General features: G+C 37.9%; 1 protein-coding gene across 1 annotated transcript in view; it reads right to left on the reverse strand.

The window, feature by feature from the left end:
• Window positions 1-15,694, reverse strand: part of SYT1 (synaptotagmin 1) — a 484,861-nt gene that overhangs the window by 205,053 nt on the left and 264,114 nt on the right. Inside the window, exons 3-4 of the mRNA XM_027842531.1 lie at window positions 10,686-10,870; window positions 2,045-2,167 (exon numbers count right to left, since the gene is read on the reverse strand). Of these exons, the coding sequence (XP_027698332.1) occupies window positions 2,045-2,167; window positions 10,686-10,870 (308 nt within the window). The remainder of the gene's footprint in view (window positions 1-2,044; window positions 2,168-10,685; window positions 10,871-15,694) is intronic.

A 15,694-nucleotide genomic window follows, 5' to 3' on the forward strand; every position in this document is an offset into this window, starting at 1 on the left:
ATGCTGTGCTGTGCTAACACCTCATTAGACACAGTGTCTCAACTGCATTAGTTAATCTGCTGAACTAATTCCCTGATGCTACATTTTTAAGCTATTCCTCTGATCAGCTGGGGTTGCTACTCAACAGGAACTGTAGTATCCATCTTGTTCAGCTTCAGATTTAGCTGATGCATTCAGCTGAAACAGTCTTATGCTCTTTTTAGAAAAGGTGACAGCACTTATTATAAGTTTGGCAAAAGCCTTGCTAAGTCTGCTCCTTTGGCAAGAATTTTCTTCATCTCTCAGGAACCAGAGGTACAATTCAGAGAAGTATCTTTTGTCTTCTTATCTCTTCTAAGGTTCATTACATTTCTAAATCTATGCTAATGTGATCTTGTCTAATGTTTTCATCAAGGATGCTCAACATGTAAACAGTATATAATTACACATATTTTTATAGAAATAATAGAGTAGTTGCTTATATCTTCTCAGTAACTGTTTTGTTGTTGTCTTTTTTCCCCCCAGAAGCATAATCTGCTAGCCTTTTCATATTTTTAGAATATTTCCCTCTCTAAGATCCTTGAGGACCTTAACAGTTGTATCACCTACCTGACCCCTGGTCCTGCTTCTAGCTTAATCAACTGCCATATACAGGGCAAGCAAGCCAACCTAGTTGAAGGAACAAGGCACCCGGGGGGAGTGATAGGGGGCAGCAAGTGCCAGGTAAGTCAAAACATCACCATTACCATCTTGGTAACTATCTCTCCTCAGACTTTAATGGAGACAGCCCAGAACTCTGGTGTAGTTCCTGCAGCAGCATCTCAACTTGGTCTTTGGACCAAGAGATTTTACAGTAAAAATGCCAACAATTCCATCAATGTTTGTACATAGTCTAAAAATTGGGTAATTTTTAGTACCCTCTGCACCTCGTTTACCATTCTACCATGGACGCTGTGGATGCAAAAGAGGAATATGTAAGGCAGGGAGCCATTTTGTATTTTTGTTCATTTCATGAACTTCCCTAGGGTTCACCATTTTGGTGATTAACTTCCACTCTACTAGATTCCATGAGAGTCGTTCCTCCTTTGAACTCCTGTAGTACTTAAAAAACTCTCTATCTTGGTAATTATCACATTGTCAACTTACCTCCTATCTATAAACAACCCAGTGCTCACTGGCACATAGTAGGTACTTAATATATGTTTATTGATTACTGATTGATTCCTGCAATTAGATTTTTGAGCTTTTAAAAGGCAAGGACTATGTTTTACTCATCACTGTCTGTCTCACAGTACCTAATGTCAGGCATTGCATATTGCTTCATAGATTCATAGGTCTACAGCTGGAAGGGATCCCAGAGGCATCTAGCCCAACTCCCATCTTTTACAGAGGAGGAGGCCCCAGAAGTTGAAATGATTTGTCTGAGGTCGTGGAGGCAGTTAGTTACAGAGGCTGAATTTGAATTCAAGTTCTCTGATTCTAAAGCCAGTGATCCTCTCCTTTTTTCCAAGAGGTCAGTTAATATTTGTTTACTTTGACAGAGCATCAAATGTCAGAAAGGGTGATAATAGGCTGAAAACTATGGTTATAAATTGCTAGGAGTCAAATTGGAAAAATCCATTACTAACTGTAATTGCAAGTTATTTCTCGGGCAGTTTTGTTATTTGCATTTCCCATGTTACCGCATATAAAACACTGATCAAATAATAACATGCAGTATTTATATAGTGCTTTAAGGTTTATAAAGCGCTCTCTCTCTGTAATCTTACTGGATCTTCAAAACAACTCCTAGAGGTAAATTCTATGATTACCCCCATTTTACACATGAGAAAACTGAGGCAGACAGAAGTTAAGTAATTTACCCAGGTCCACACAGCTAGTAAGTATTTGAAGTAGGATTTGAACTCAGGTTTTCCTAACTCCAAATGTGCCACTTATCTCTTTAAAACCCTTCATAAATTCTAGTTATTATTATAATCTGTCCAAAACACCCAAGTATCAGTTTTTACTTAGCTATTTAGAAAATGCAACAGAACTGGAAGTTATTTTATTTTTTTCCCCAAACCTGATTGTTCTGGAAGTCATAATCCAATGAGTACTGGAGTTTCCCTAGTTTTTCTTCTTCTTTGGGTTCTTCTTTTTCTTCTCCATCAGTCAAGCCAGTTTCAGCATCATCATCCTTGAGGGCCTACAAGGAGGGAAATGGGAAATCCATTCACTTTTCATCAAGATACAAGTGAGGTGATGATACCTGATGTTTTACCCCCGAGCCTTTAAAAGCCAGTGCAAAGCTGCCTGGAGTTCCAGTTGGTCTGACGCGCATTCCTATAGGCTGCTTACAGATCTTTTTTATTCCATCTGTGCACAAATTTTGTTTCTTATTAATCAGCAAGCAAGAAGGAAGCAACTGAAGCCCTTAGAATATCCCAAGCAAATAATTTTCAACTGTTGCAAAGACTGAAATACAAAGAAAATGTCAGCTTGACATGAAAAAGTCTGCTCTAATCCAGTCGCTTCTTATAGAGGCAAACATGGATAAACATGCTATTAGCTAGATCAAGTCACATCCCCATTCCACTTAAAGAAACAAAAAAGTCAAATGTCATTCTGCATGCAATGAAGGCGTTTCTATAATAAGAAAGTCATAGATTTCTATAATAGTATTCTCTGTGCAAAGGCAGCATCATATGTGTTGAGCTGTCAGAAAATTATGATTCTGGAAGTTTCACACACATATCTGTAATGGGAATAGAAAAGGAGGCGGTACCATGCCATAGGCAAATGCAAGTCCCGAGAAAACCACTTCCATGTTGCTGTCCTAACAGCTCCATCAAAAGCTTGGTTGAACTAAATTGATTCAAGGGTCTGTTCATTTCAGAAATGTGAGAAGTACACTTGTTATTTTGACTGGGTTTGGAATGGCTTTACTACCAGTAAAATTTTATGGAAAATTGCACGAATGAAGCTACTTGGCACTGCTATTAGAAGGTCAATTCTGGACGACTGAAGATTCTTTGATACTGAAAACTTAAATGCATCATAAAATGTGATACTAGGAAGCAGTTTTCTTCTTGGAAACTTATTATAGGTGCTTTTCCTTGTCTTATCAAAATATATCAAGAAAGTGATAAGATGAGCATTCAAGTTAACAACAATTTTCCTAATCGGCATAAAAAGAATGCAGAGAATCATAGTTCTAGAGCTGAAAGAGACCTTAGAGATTCTTCTAGTCCAATCCCTTTATTTTACAGGAGAAGAAACTGGCCCAGAGAGGTGAAATGACTTTCCAAAGGTCATACAGATAGTAAGAGGCAGTGGTAGGATTAGAATCCAGGTCCTCTGTCTTCCGTGCCAGTGCTCTTTCTCCCATACCACCCTTTCTCTTAGAGATAATTGATAAAATATTAATTGTTACTTTTCCATGTTTCTCATTAACAAATGTCATCTTTCCAATGGAGATGAATATTCTTGTTATTTTCTTGTTTTCTATTTGCAATATACTTCAGAATTTTCTGGAATCTCCCAGAAACTATGAGTAAAAGGCTTGGGAGATGGAAAGGGAGAGAGAAAAGTAATTCCCCCTTCCTTCGTAGATAAGTGCACAGAAAAGGAAATCTTTCAAATGCTTAGCTGACATTTTGACCCAAGGCTTTAAATCCTAGGTCACAGCAGATAAGGACTTGTGAATCAGTTACAGAGACAGAATGTTGAAATAGAGCTACAGACTCATCCCCTAGCTTCCTTCTTGAAAACTCTCAGGAGCTATTATGGAGAGTAGACAGGATTCTATTTTTTCAGTTACTATTGAGAATAGCCAGTGCTGATTTCACAGTAAAACCATTTCTAAATTTTTCTTAGCTTCCCAGCATCGTATTTGAGAGTCTAATGTATTTTCAGCCTTTTTCTTCAACCATTGAAAGGTTGACTGATGGACATGTTTAGAATTTCAATATCTGGGATTTACTTGCCTAAGATAGCCAAAGGCAAAAAAAGCACCCCTGTTATTTTGATAGCTCCCTTGAAGTCTTAACTTCTGGGGTCACGAATGGGACCAGGAACTAACCCGTGCCAAGGAATGACCTAGGGTCTTTTCAGAGGATTTCATGTAGTGGGAATTGCATGGACTTCTTAAAGACTTTACCTTACAGATGGCTATCGCACTTGTCATGCTTGATGTGCTTAGAAAACTGCACGGAGGAAATTACCTCCCTGAAAGATTTCCATTTTTATAATAATAGCAAGCTGTCCAATGCCTGTTCCTGGCTAAAAAGCAATCTGTACATTTTTTTCCCAACCGTATAATTAAACACACACACACACTTTTTGATGGATTAAAATAATTTTTAAAAATCCCTCTCCAACAACTGAAAATTTATATATCATGTTTTGGCCCACTGCAATTCAAAAGGCCTGAGATATTAAATCTCCTTCTCCCTAAGTGGCTTGTGACCCAATAAAAGGTACAGAACCATTTCTGTAATTATTCTGTGTGAAATAGGGCTAAATTTTTTTTTATAATTTTTCAGAGCCACAGTTCATCACTGAAGTGATTAAGTCTACTCCTTTCCCAAAGGCTGCGTTTAAGCAAGAATTTTTTTGTATCAATACATTAAATTCAGACCCATTAAATCAGTAGCTATTATGGTGTCTCTAGAGTGGCATTTTTTTTTCTGTCATGGAAAAAATGCAGGAAAGAAAGCTTATAGATCTAGCAGCTGAGACTTTGATAAACCGCTGCAGAAAAATTTATGATGGGGAGATATCTCTTTAAAATGCAGTGTTCAGAGCACATTTGTCGAATGCCTGCAACATGATTCTCATACCAGTCATCTTATCACCTTAAGAGAGCACATCTGTTCATAGCTATTGGTGTTAAGGGTTTGTTTTTTTCAAGCTGAACCTATTATTTCATCAGCATCAGAAGAAATTCCTTCTATCAATGGAGAATTAGCATTCTTTCTACATCTTACAGCCAGCGGCAGTGAGAGGTTAAGTGACTTGTCCAGGGTCACATAGCCAGTATGTCTGAGAGCTAAGATTTGAACCCATGTCTTCATGGCTTCAAGGCTAGCTCTCTAACCCCCAACCAAGACGCCTCTCAAATGTCATTCTTTGAACTTGGATCTGATGAGGCATGATTAACAAAAGGAAATGCAACCAAATATATTTCCTGTTTGTGCATGCCAGTTTTAAACTTTAGCTTCCTAGTACTTCTCAAATTGATACGTTAGTAATAAAGAAAATGAGAACCCTTTATCTTGGGGAGGAAAAATCAATTTAGTTCAGCCTTTTGATATGTGTCAGAACTCCATTTTAAAAATCTCAGCTGAGGAACCCAACTGCCAAGGAACTAAATATATCAGAGCTTTGGACTAGGTGTGTCTAAAGAGCAAAATAAACCTACCGCAGGTGAAAATCCAGAACAGTCATGAGACACAACACAGATAAGGAGGACATAGAAGGAAAAAATAAAAAAATTAAAACATCCACACACAAACATCAGGAGAGAAACCATGGAGAAATGACTTTCTCATTGATATCATTTTGGTACTTGGATTGGTATTTTTAGGGTCCATAAACTTTAGAGATCAAAAATTTACGTGTAAAATTTATTTCAGGAGCTGCACAGGTCTATGACCCACTGGGATTTCATTCCCTCACCAGATCATATTGGAATTCTTTGGAAAGTATGGATGTGAGTGTAGAGTTTCACCAAATACATGTGTATCCTTGAACTTTGCAAATTCCATTTCCTTGAATTATTCAAAAGAAAGGCATTGATGATGGAAGAACTCAAAGACTGTACTAGGGTTGATGATGCCTTTGATAAACTTGGAGAACTGAAGCCTATCTGATTTCTATCTGAAATCTATCTGATATCAATCTAAATGACTGTCCTTTTTGGTCCATTTCAGAAGTATGAAGACCATATGGCATTCCGTATCACTGTTACAATCATGTATAACTATGAATACATGAAAAAACTCCACATTTAAAAGAGCATAGGAATGGGACCTCTAATTTCATTGGTGTTGGGAAAACTCAATCCACCAATGCAAGCTGTCACCTTTTCTTCAGTTTATAGTCTTAAGAGAGCTGCCTACATCATTGGGGGTTACAGTAATTTGCCCAGCATGACTAAGTCATAAGCTATCAGAGACAGGACTAGAACCCAAGTCTTCTCGGTCTGACAAGCCAATCTCTTTCCATCTCTCCATACTGCCTTTCAAATATGCCCCTCCCCAAATCTACTAAGGCTGTAAGAGTAACTTCTAGTTCATTTTTTCAGGTTCTTTTAAAAAGTCACTGCACTGATAATTGGTGTTATATAATGCCTTCTCAAAGATTACACATTTTATTTAGTCTTCCACTGTCATCCTCCCCACAAAATGCATAAAGAATCTGTTATTAGTCACTTCTGTTTGTCAAAAGTGTTGCAAGCACCTGCAGATAGAAAATGATTTTCAATGGGGCCCATTTTCATTTACTAAACTATCTTCCTCACTGTACATTCAATTGGCTATAAATTATAAATAAGTTCTAGTTAAAACTCAGTGTCATCAAAGATGCCTCTTTAAAATGATCACAAACATCATTCTGAATATCTGAGGTTCTAAACTGTTTCAAACAAAGGTAGTTATTTTTCTAAGATTTCATTGTATTGTTTAATCTTCCTCAGATGACAATAAATGGATAAATAGAACCAATGACCATTGCTGGTTCCACTCTCCTCCAGCAGTATGAGATTATGGATTGGGACTTCCAGGATTGTTTGCACTGAGATCACAGTCATTTGTCCAGGTTATAATAAAGGTAATAAACACCACTTCATATACTATTAGGAACAGCTTTACAGAATACAGAACAAATTCCACAAAGATCACTATCAAAAATATGCATCACTTGTCCTAGGAAGAAATGTTTGAGTCGCTATCACATAGTATCATTCAGCATGATTAATTGTAATTTCCAGGACACAAAAGAATGATCACGTTCGAATGTTGTAGTCAGTGTGAATGCAAGATCACCATATTTTCAATATTAATGTCTCTCCAGTGATAATTAAAACAATTAATTTAAACATATTTCAGTTCATAGCCATGTAAAGGATTATTTCACATTTAATCTTATAAGAAGTTTTTTTTTTAAAAACTCTATGCTAGGTATGGTTTTCAGCGGAAGGTATTGAAATAAAGTAGGGCATGATTTAAAATGTCAGTTCTTCCATCACATTACCTGACCAAAGTCCTTCAGCAGAAGTGGACCTGAAGCCTAGCTGAACACATGAGTTTGGGCTCTGGAGTCATGATTAAAAACTGTCAGCAAATTTAACTCCTTATGCACACAAAATTTTTGGAAGTATATGCAGGCATTTAAATGAATGGTATGACAAAGGGGAATGGGGGCAGGGAAGAGATGCCAAGAGCAACTGAGCAACTGGTTAATTACATTTATTTTTTTATTTTTAGGCAATGGGGGTTAAGTGACTTGCCCAGGGTCACACAGCTAGTAAGTGTCAAGTGTTTAGTGTGAGACCAGATTTGAACTCAGGTCCTCCTGAATTCAGGGCCGGTGCTTTATCGACTGTGCCACCTCGCTGCCCCCAGTTAATTACATTTTAATAGAGTTTATTTGAAAGCAACTCTTCTCCTGTATCTCCAACAGAATTTCTTTTTTAAAGAGGGGGAGAAAAGAGGTCTAGGCCCAGGGCTTTCTTGGTAACTCAGCAAACAACCTGGAAATGTTAATAACATGCAAACTGCTCTCTGAAAATGAAATAAGCATATTTGAAAATTTAGAAATTTAATTAATAGTAGTACGGGAGAGATTCTTTGAAGGTTTCATATATTAGGGTAATAATTGATAGGAAATAAAATCACAAATCCTACATTACTTTCTGGGATAAAATATACTTGAACCTTTTTTAAAAAACTTTTTTAAATAGCAAAAAGTTGACTGAAAGGTATCTTTCATTTTCAGTAGTAGATTTTATGTGAATTAGAAGTGCCTTGAAAATATCTTACCCTGAAATGATTAACTAAATGGGGGTTAAGAGGAGTATTAGATTTTGGCCAAGGCTAAGATGACATTAAGTTAACTTCCATATCAAAACCAAACCCAAACCCAATATTCAAATTGGTTCTTTGTAGTCATTTGGGCAAAACTTATTGATTGAATTTGTCTAGCAGTTGTTGGAGAATCTAATGATTTCATATAAAGTGAATACAGAAATTTGGTTTTAATTTTCATCCATTATCAAGGACTCAAACGCCCCCTTCTAATTGAATACATGGTTTGTCACTGCTTATCCTAATGTTGTTTGTCCTATGTTTTCCAAGAGGACCAATGATGTCACAGGTAAAGTCTTGTGGGTGAATTGGATTTAAGAAGTCGGGCAGGGTTGCTCAAAGCCTTCAGCCTCACTCTCTCTTCCAGGGTCCTAGAAGTCCAGTGGCAGGACAAAAGTCAAGATGACTGGCTGATCCTAATAATAGAGAACCAGTAATGTGGTATTTCATTGGCAAGTGAAATATGTGTTTACCAGGCTAGTTTTCAAGTCACTGCTAATTCTTGTCTGAAAAATCTATTGAGACCAATATAGAAGAAGAAAGGCTATCAATTGTCTTCCCTGTTTGGCTTACATCTAAGCACATATTTTTGTAATTAAGGGCTGTGGAGCAAATGGAACAGAATATCTCAGTCATTCCAATTTGTATGAGCCAGAAAAATGGTGGAAGGGAATAGACAGGGTGACATTAGAGTTTAGACTCCAAGGATGGAATTTTCATCTTAAGATAAGCAGCAGTGATGCAATATAAAGAATAATTTCTCTTTAGATTTATCTCGAAAAGACCTGAGTTCAACTACAAGGTCTACCATTACCCTCTGCGATCTTAAGCCGGTCATACTAGTCACCTCTTCTGGCCTAAGAGTTTTCTCCTCTGCAAAATGAAGGGGCTGAGCTATATGATCTCTAAAGTCCCTTTAAATTATGTCAGTGAATCTTATTTCTTCCTCTGAGGATCCAACGACCCATTCTCTCTATGGAAAAAGAGAAAGAGAAGGGTAGGTTGGGAACTGGGGAAGATCAGGAGATCAAAGAATATGATCAGAGGGTCTTAACTATGAGGACGAGACCAAGAGCTAGGAAAGATCACATAGACGGTGATATTTCAAGGAAAAATAACTCTTAGGAAAGGTAATTGTGATTCATTGGAAAGAACAGTACATTTGGAGTCAAAAGAATACTTCAAATCTTGTCTATGTTACTTACTACTTGTATAACATTAGATAAGTGACTTAACTTTTCTGGGACTCAATTTCTTCATCTGTAAAAAGAGGGGCTTAGGCTATGACTTCTGAGTCTCCTTTCAGATCCAGATCTATGATGGAGTTTTTAAGTATTTCTTGTATCTTTGCAGTTTCCTCAAGTTTGTGGTTTTTAACATCCCTGTTTCCATCTGGTTTCTAAAAGTAAAAACGCTTAGGAAAATTAAGAGGAGGGAGTGAACAGGAAGGGAACCTGGGAAACAACATTCTGCTACATAGGAACAGTGAAAGGAGAGAAATTGGGTATGTATGTGTGTGTGGAGGGAGAGATGGGTGCTGGCATCAAGAGGAGGACAGAAAGGTTAGATTTCTATCATTCCTGGGAAAGAAGGAGAGAGGTAAGAACGGGGATCAAAAATGAATCACAAAAAAAGTTTCTTTGGGGGTTTACCATCCATAGGAAGGCAGATGTTTCTTGCAGTTGGCTTAGTTAGGGTGGAAGTTCCTTATGCCTATGATGACAAGGTTACAACAAATTGGAATGAGTGAATATTTTGCTCCTGTTATGACATACTTGACCAAATTGCCCATGAAAATAAACATGTGTTCATATATGACTTCTAAATACAAGCTAGTTCCAAGAGAGAATAGAGGATCGGAGCTTTATTCTATGTCTGTCTGTCTGTCTGTCTGTCTGTCTGTCTGTCTGTCTGTCTCTCTCTCATTTCCCGCCTCTCAGAATGTTTTTGAAACAACAGATATATGTTACTGGTCTAGAAAAGAATATGGTGTAGGGCATTTAGATTGGTTGCTAACTCAGAGACTTTCCCCCTAACTACTCACATGTTTTTTCTCTATGATACTCTTTGGGAAACCTTATAAATAGAGATATAACTAGGAATTTTTGCAACTGGGGTAAGAAGCAAAACACGTCCAAGACATAGAAAATGGAGTCCATTCTCAGGTGAGTGGTACTGGAGGAGGAAAAGGGAGTGGTTCCATAGTGCTGGATGGGAGGGAGCTGAACAACTCACTGCAATCTGCCCTTTGGTATGTTCTGAGCTCTGTTGTTTCTTTGCCATGAAGGCACTGTCAGGGCCATTAGCATCCTCTGACTTTAATACCCTCCAAATTCAGCTGCCAGAAGGAAAAGTCATGATTGCCCAACCCTAGTTATAGCCCTGTTTACAAATTTTAATATTACACAAAGAAAAGTTGATTAATAAATACGAAAGAGTTCAAATTACAGCTGCCAACTCTTGGTATGTTTTAACCAAGATTGTCCAGGAAGTTACTAGTTAAATGGAAATAATGAAATCTATTTTCCCACCATGAGGATATAAACTCCCCAAAGAACCCCCACAGTCACCCCCAACCCAACTCCCATCAATCTTTAAAAATATGAATTGAGGCACTCAAGAGGATGATCACATTACCTGATCTTTCATGGTCTTCCCTAAGTCTTTTACGTCTTTCATGTTTATGGCATTTTTCCCACCCTTTTCCTTTCCCTTCTTCTTGTTCTTCTTCTTGAATAAACATTTCTTGCAGATACAGAAGCAGCAGGTCAGGATTAAGAGGACAGCGACTATGGCTATGGCTATTAAGGCCCACGGTGGCACTGGAGAGAAAACATAGGAGAGTAAAGGGATACAGTTAATCAGAGAGGCAAGGAACCTGGAATTCCTGCAGCTACAAAGGTTGTAATCAGTCTGTTTCTAAAGTGTCAAGCATATATGTATCAAGAATATGTGTATCATTTATTTTATAATTACATTTTACATAACTTTACAATTATATCACACACACACACACACACACACCCACACCCACACAGTGTTTGTAGGCAGCTGGGCAGTGCCATAGTGCATAGAACACAACACTGGGCTAGAAGTCAGAAAGACTCCTTGAGTTCAAATCTAACCCCAGACACCTACTAGCTGTGTGACCCTGAGCAAGTCACTTGAGCCTGATTGCATCAGTTTCCTTATCTGTAAAATGAGCTGGAGAAGGAAATGGCAAACCACTCCAGTATCTTTGCCAAGAGAATCCCAAAAGAGGTCATGAAGAGTCAGACACGACTGAAAGAACTGAACAACAAAAGTATGTGTCTGTGTGTGCTTATGTACTGAGGCAGTTAGATGTCTCAATGGATAGAGCTCTGGGTCTGGAGTCAGGAAGACTTGAATTCAAATCTAGTCTTAGATACTAGCTGTGCCATTCCAGGCAAGTCACTTAACCACTCTTTGCCTCAGTTTCCTCAACTGTAAAATGGAGATAATAACAGCACCTACCTCACAGGGTTGTTGTGGGGTTCATATAATTGTAAAATGCTTAACACAGTGCCTGGCACACAGTAGGTGCTATATAAATGTTTATTCCTTTCCCTCCTCTTATGTGGACCTATGATTTAGTTGGTGTAGGGAATTCCTGGTAAGGAATTCTATCACTGTAGATTAGAGGGTTACACTGAGAGATTAAGTGACTTGATCAGGGTCACACAGACAATATGTGTCAGAGATGTGAAACTTGAACTTGGGCTTCTTAACTTGGAGGCCAGCTCTTTAACCATGATACCATGTTGTTTTTCAAATCAAATATAGTATTAAAAATCACCTATATTTCAATTATATTTGCCCATATTTCAATAGATAAAATATCTTGTATCAATCAATCAATACTTATTAAATACCTATTATGTACCCACGCACTGTCTGGGGTGCTAGACATACATGGATAAAAGTGAAATAACCCCTGCCATCAAGAAATTTGCATTCTTGTAGATCTCATTAGAAAACTGTGCTGTTCATATTAAATTTGTAACAGAAACATCTGGAATTGTAAACATAGGATTCAAACTTCAGTTTTTAAGAATAATCAGCAGGAATAACTGGAATTTTCTAGTATAATAAGATTGAAACAAAATGATTAAAAATAGTCATTTGAGACAGCTAGGTGGCACAATAGCTAGATTGCTGGACTTGGAGTCAGAAAGAACTGAATTCCAATCTTCCCTTAGAAACCTACTAGCTGTGTGATCATTTAATGTCTCTCGACCTTAGCTTCCTCTTCTGTAAAATGGATATAATAATACCTACCTGAAGGGGTTATAATGAGGACCCGAAGAAATACTACATGTAACTAGGTTTCCAGTAGAAGGCGGGATTTTAGTAGGGACTTAAAGAAGCTGGGGAAGCCAGAAGTCAGAGATGAGGAGGGGGAATATTTCAGGCATGGGGGACAGTGAAAGAAAAAGCCAGAAAGACTTCTTAACAAGTTCCATATTGCTAAAGGGAAAATGAGCTGCCTGAGAAAATAAAGGGGGGGACAGCTCTGGAGGTTTTTAAGGGAAGATGTATGACCACTAGTTAGGAATGTTATAGGCAAGAGTGGAAGTCATGAATGGGTTATGCTAGAGATGGTCTCTGAGAATCCTTCCAATTCTGAGATTCCATAAGCAGCCACATAGGGAAAATAATGCAGTGAAGAGTACAAGTTTTGGATTCAGAAAATCAAGAGAATTTAGAGATGGAGGAGGGATGTTAAAGATGATCTAGTTCAATATCTTCATTTTAAGCCCCTGAAGTTTTAAGTGACTTACTCATAGTCACTCAGGTCACATAGTAGCAGAGTTCAGGATTTGAAATTCAATGGTTTAGCAGAAAGAGCAATGGATTTAGAATCTAAGAAGCTGGATTCAAATCTCAGATCTTCTACTTACGACTTTTGTGGCTTTGGGCAAATTCTCCTTCCTATGTGTTTTTTTTTTTTTTTTAATTCCCATCCATATAATGGAAGAATCAGATTGGATGATCTTGGAGATCCCTTCAATCCCTAACTGTATGGATGACTACTAATTTGTGCATGTAAGACCAACATCACCATCATCACTGGCATTTGTAGAGTGTTCTGAGATTTGTAAAGTACCTCAAAAATAAGAACTTGTGATCCTCACAACAACACTGGGAGGTAGGTGCTGTTATTATCATCCCCATTTTATAGATGAGGAAACTGAGGCAAACAGAGGTTAAATGACTTGCCCAGGGTCCCACAGCTAGTAAGTGTCTGATATTGGATTTGAACTCAGGTCTAATTGACCTAGTCCATCACTATTCATTAGGCCTTTTAGTCCTCAATATGCAGATGAGAAAACTGACACCCAAGAAGATTAAATGACTCTCTTGAGATTACACAGAATGGCAGAGATAGGATTGGCACATGGAGTCATGAGTCAATGTAAAAGTTCAGCTTTCTTTCTAATGTAATCCATTGTTTTGATTCTTAGGACTTCTAGAATTGATAATGCTTCACTTTCTCCCTACTTTGCATGGATCTTCTATGTACATGCTTCCTGTCCCATTAAAATGTGAGCTTCTGGAGGGAAGGGATAGTTTTTGTGTTTTGACCTTTCTTTATATTCCCAACAGTTAGCACAGTAGCTAGAACCTAGCAACTAATTAATAGATGTTATCTGATTGAATTGATTGCTTCAGATCATAGCTGTGTTTCACATAATCTTATGAACGTCCCATGTCAGTTTCTTTTGCAGCTCTATTAAAATCTCCCTATTTTAAAATGTTTAAACGTATACAGCACATGTAATACACACCATTGCAACACGTTTTTAAAGCTATTCTTCTGATAATCTAATTACCCTTGAATAAGGATCTGGCTTCAGTGAGTGGCACACTGGAATCTCTCTGTTGTTCATTCAGTTCAGTTGCATCTGACTCTTTGTTACCTCATTTGGGGTTTTCTTGGCCAAGATACCTGAGTGGTTTGCTATTTCCTTTTCCAGCTCATTGTCCAGATAATTACACGGAGGCAAACAGGGTTAAGTGACTAATTCAGGGTCACATAGATAATAAGTGTCTGAGACCAGGAGCCTTCCTAACTCCAGACTTGGCACTCTATCCACTGCACCACCTAGCTGTCCAAGAATCTCTCTACCAAAACAGATTTGTCCCTTTTTTGCTACTGATAGTCACAGAGAATTGCATAGGGCACTAAGAGGTTAAGTGACTTGCCCAGGGTCACATAGCTAGCATATGTCAGAAATAGGGAACTTAAAACTAGATCTTCCTAGCTTCCAGGTCAGCTCTGGAGGTATTATGCCATGTCGTCCCTCAGCCTTGTAATATGGGACCAAAATAGACAGTATATTGTTACAGACAACGGCATATTAATGACGAACTGCTATTCTGTATGATGTTATTTATTCTCCCTATCAAACCTGTGTAAGAGTTTTCTAAAGAACAAGATAAAAGACTTTTAAATTATACAGGACAAAATTGAATCCATTTAACAAGTTCATAAAAGAAAATGGACAGTAGGAGCACAGGAAAATTATTATTTAAAAAGGCCTGGAGAGATAGGATCATACCACTCCAGCCATTGCCTCTTGAAGGGAAATTAAAGGGCTTGAAACAGTATTGTAAGTAATTTTCTTACTTTTATAAGTTTCATTTAAAAAAAATGATGGTGAATCCTAAATTTGTTTTTAAATTTCATTTTTTATTGGATTTGTTTAAAGAATACTCACAATTTAAGGAAAATTTCCTGCTTAATTAACTTTTTGAAACTGGGTCATGATTTCTCGAGGAGAAAAATACCCAGACATGCTCTTTTGGGGAGTAATCAGTTATGAATGTAGATGTGATAGTTCTTATTTGCCCTGCCTCTAATTCAGAGCTTCATTACTTCTCTCCTGGATTATCCTCCCAATCAGTTGCCATACTCTCTCATCTGTCCAATCCACGTTACACATCGATGACGAGGGAAATTTCCCAAAGCACAGCTCAGATCATTTCATTCTCCTGCCCTCAACCCTTCAATGCCTCCCACTGACTCTAGGCAAATTTTCCAACTCATTAGTTGTGCTAAAATTAGTTTAATTCATTTACATGAATTAAAAAGCATTTAAGTACTTACTAGGTGCCTGGCACTGTGCTAAATCTTGGGGATAAAAATACAAAAATTAAGAAAGACTCTGACCTCAAGTAGCCTACATTCCAAAAGAAGAAAAATCAACAAGCAAGTCATGCATTTATTAAGTGCAAGCTACATATCAGGTAGTGTGCTAAGCAATGGGAAACAACACAGATAGGGGAACGATAACCAAAAATGTGATGGTTTGGGAAATCACAGGGATGGTGAGTGGAGTCACAGGATGGCAGTGATATGCCTTTCTGCAGGAATGATAGTGCTGACTGGATTACTGTTCTCAGGGTCAGAGGCAGAAGGAGCAGAGGGAATTTATGTGTGAGGTGGTATGGCTGGATGGCAGCCAGGATTTATCATGGAAGAATCTGGAATTGACTAGATATGTGGAACTCTCACCAATCAGGAGAGCCTGCCTCCAAGTCAGAGTTCTAGGTCATTCAAGACCCTCTATTCAACCCCATCTAATTTAACCCCATCAGGACCACTATGCCCTTCACTCAAC

This window comes from Vombatus ursinus, unplaced genomic scaffold (genome assembly GCF_900497805.2).
Source record: "Vombatus ursinus unplaced genomic scaffold, bare-nosed wombat genome assembly UNPS02014874.1, whole genome shotgun sequence".
NCBI classification, from domain to species: domain Eukaryota; kingdom Metazoa; phylum Chordata; class Mammalia; order Diprotodontia; family Vombatidae; genus Vombatus; species Vombatus ursinus.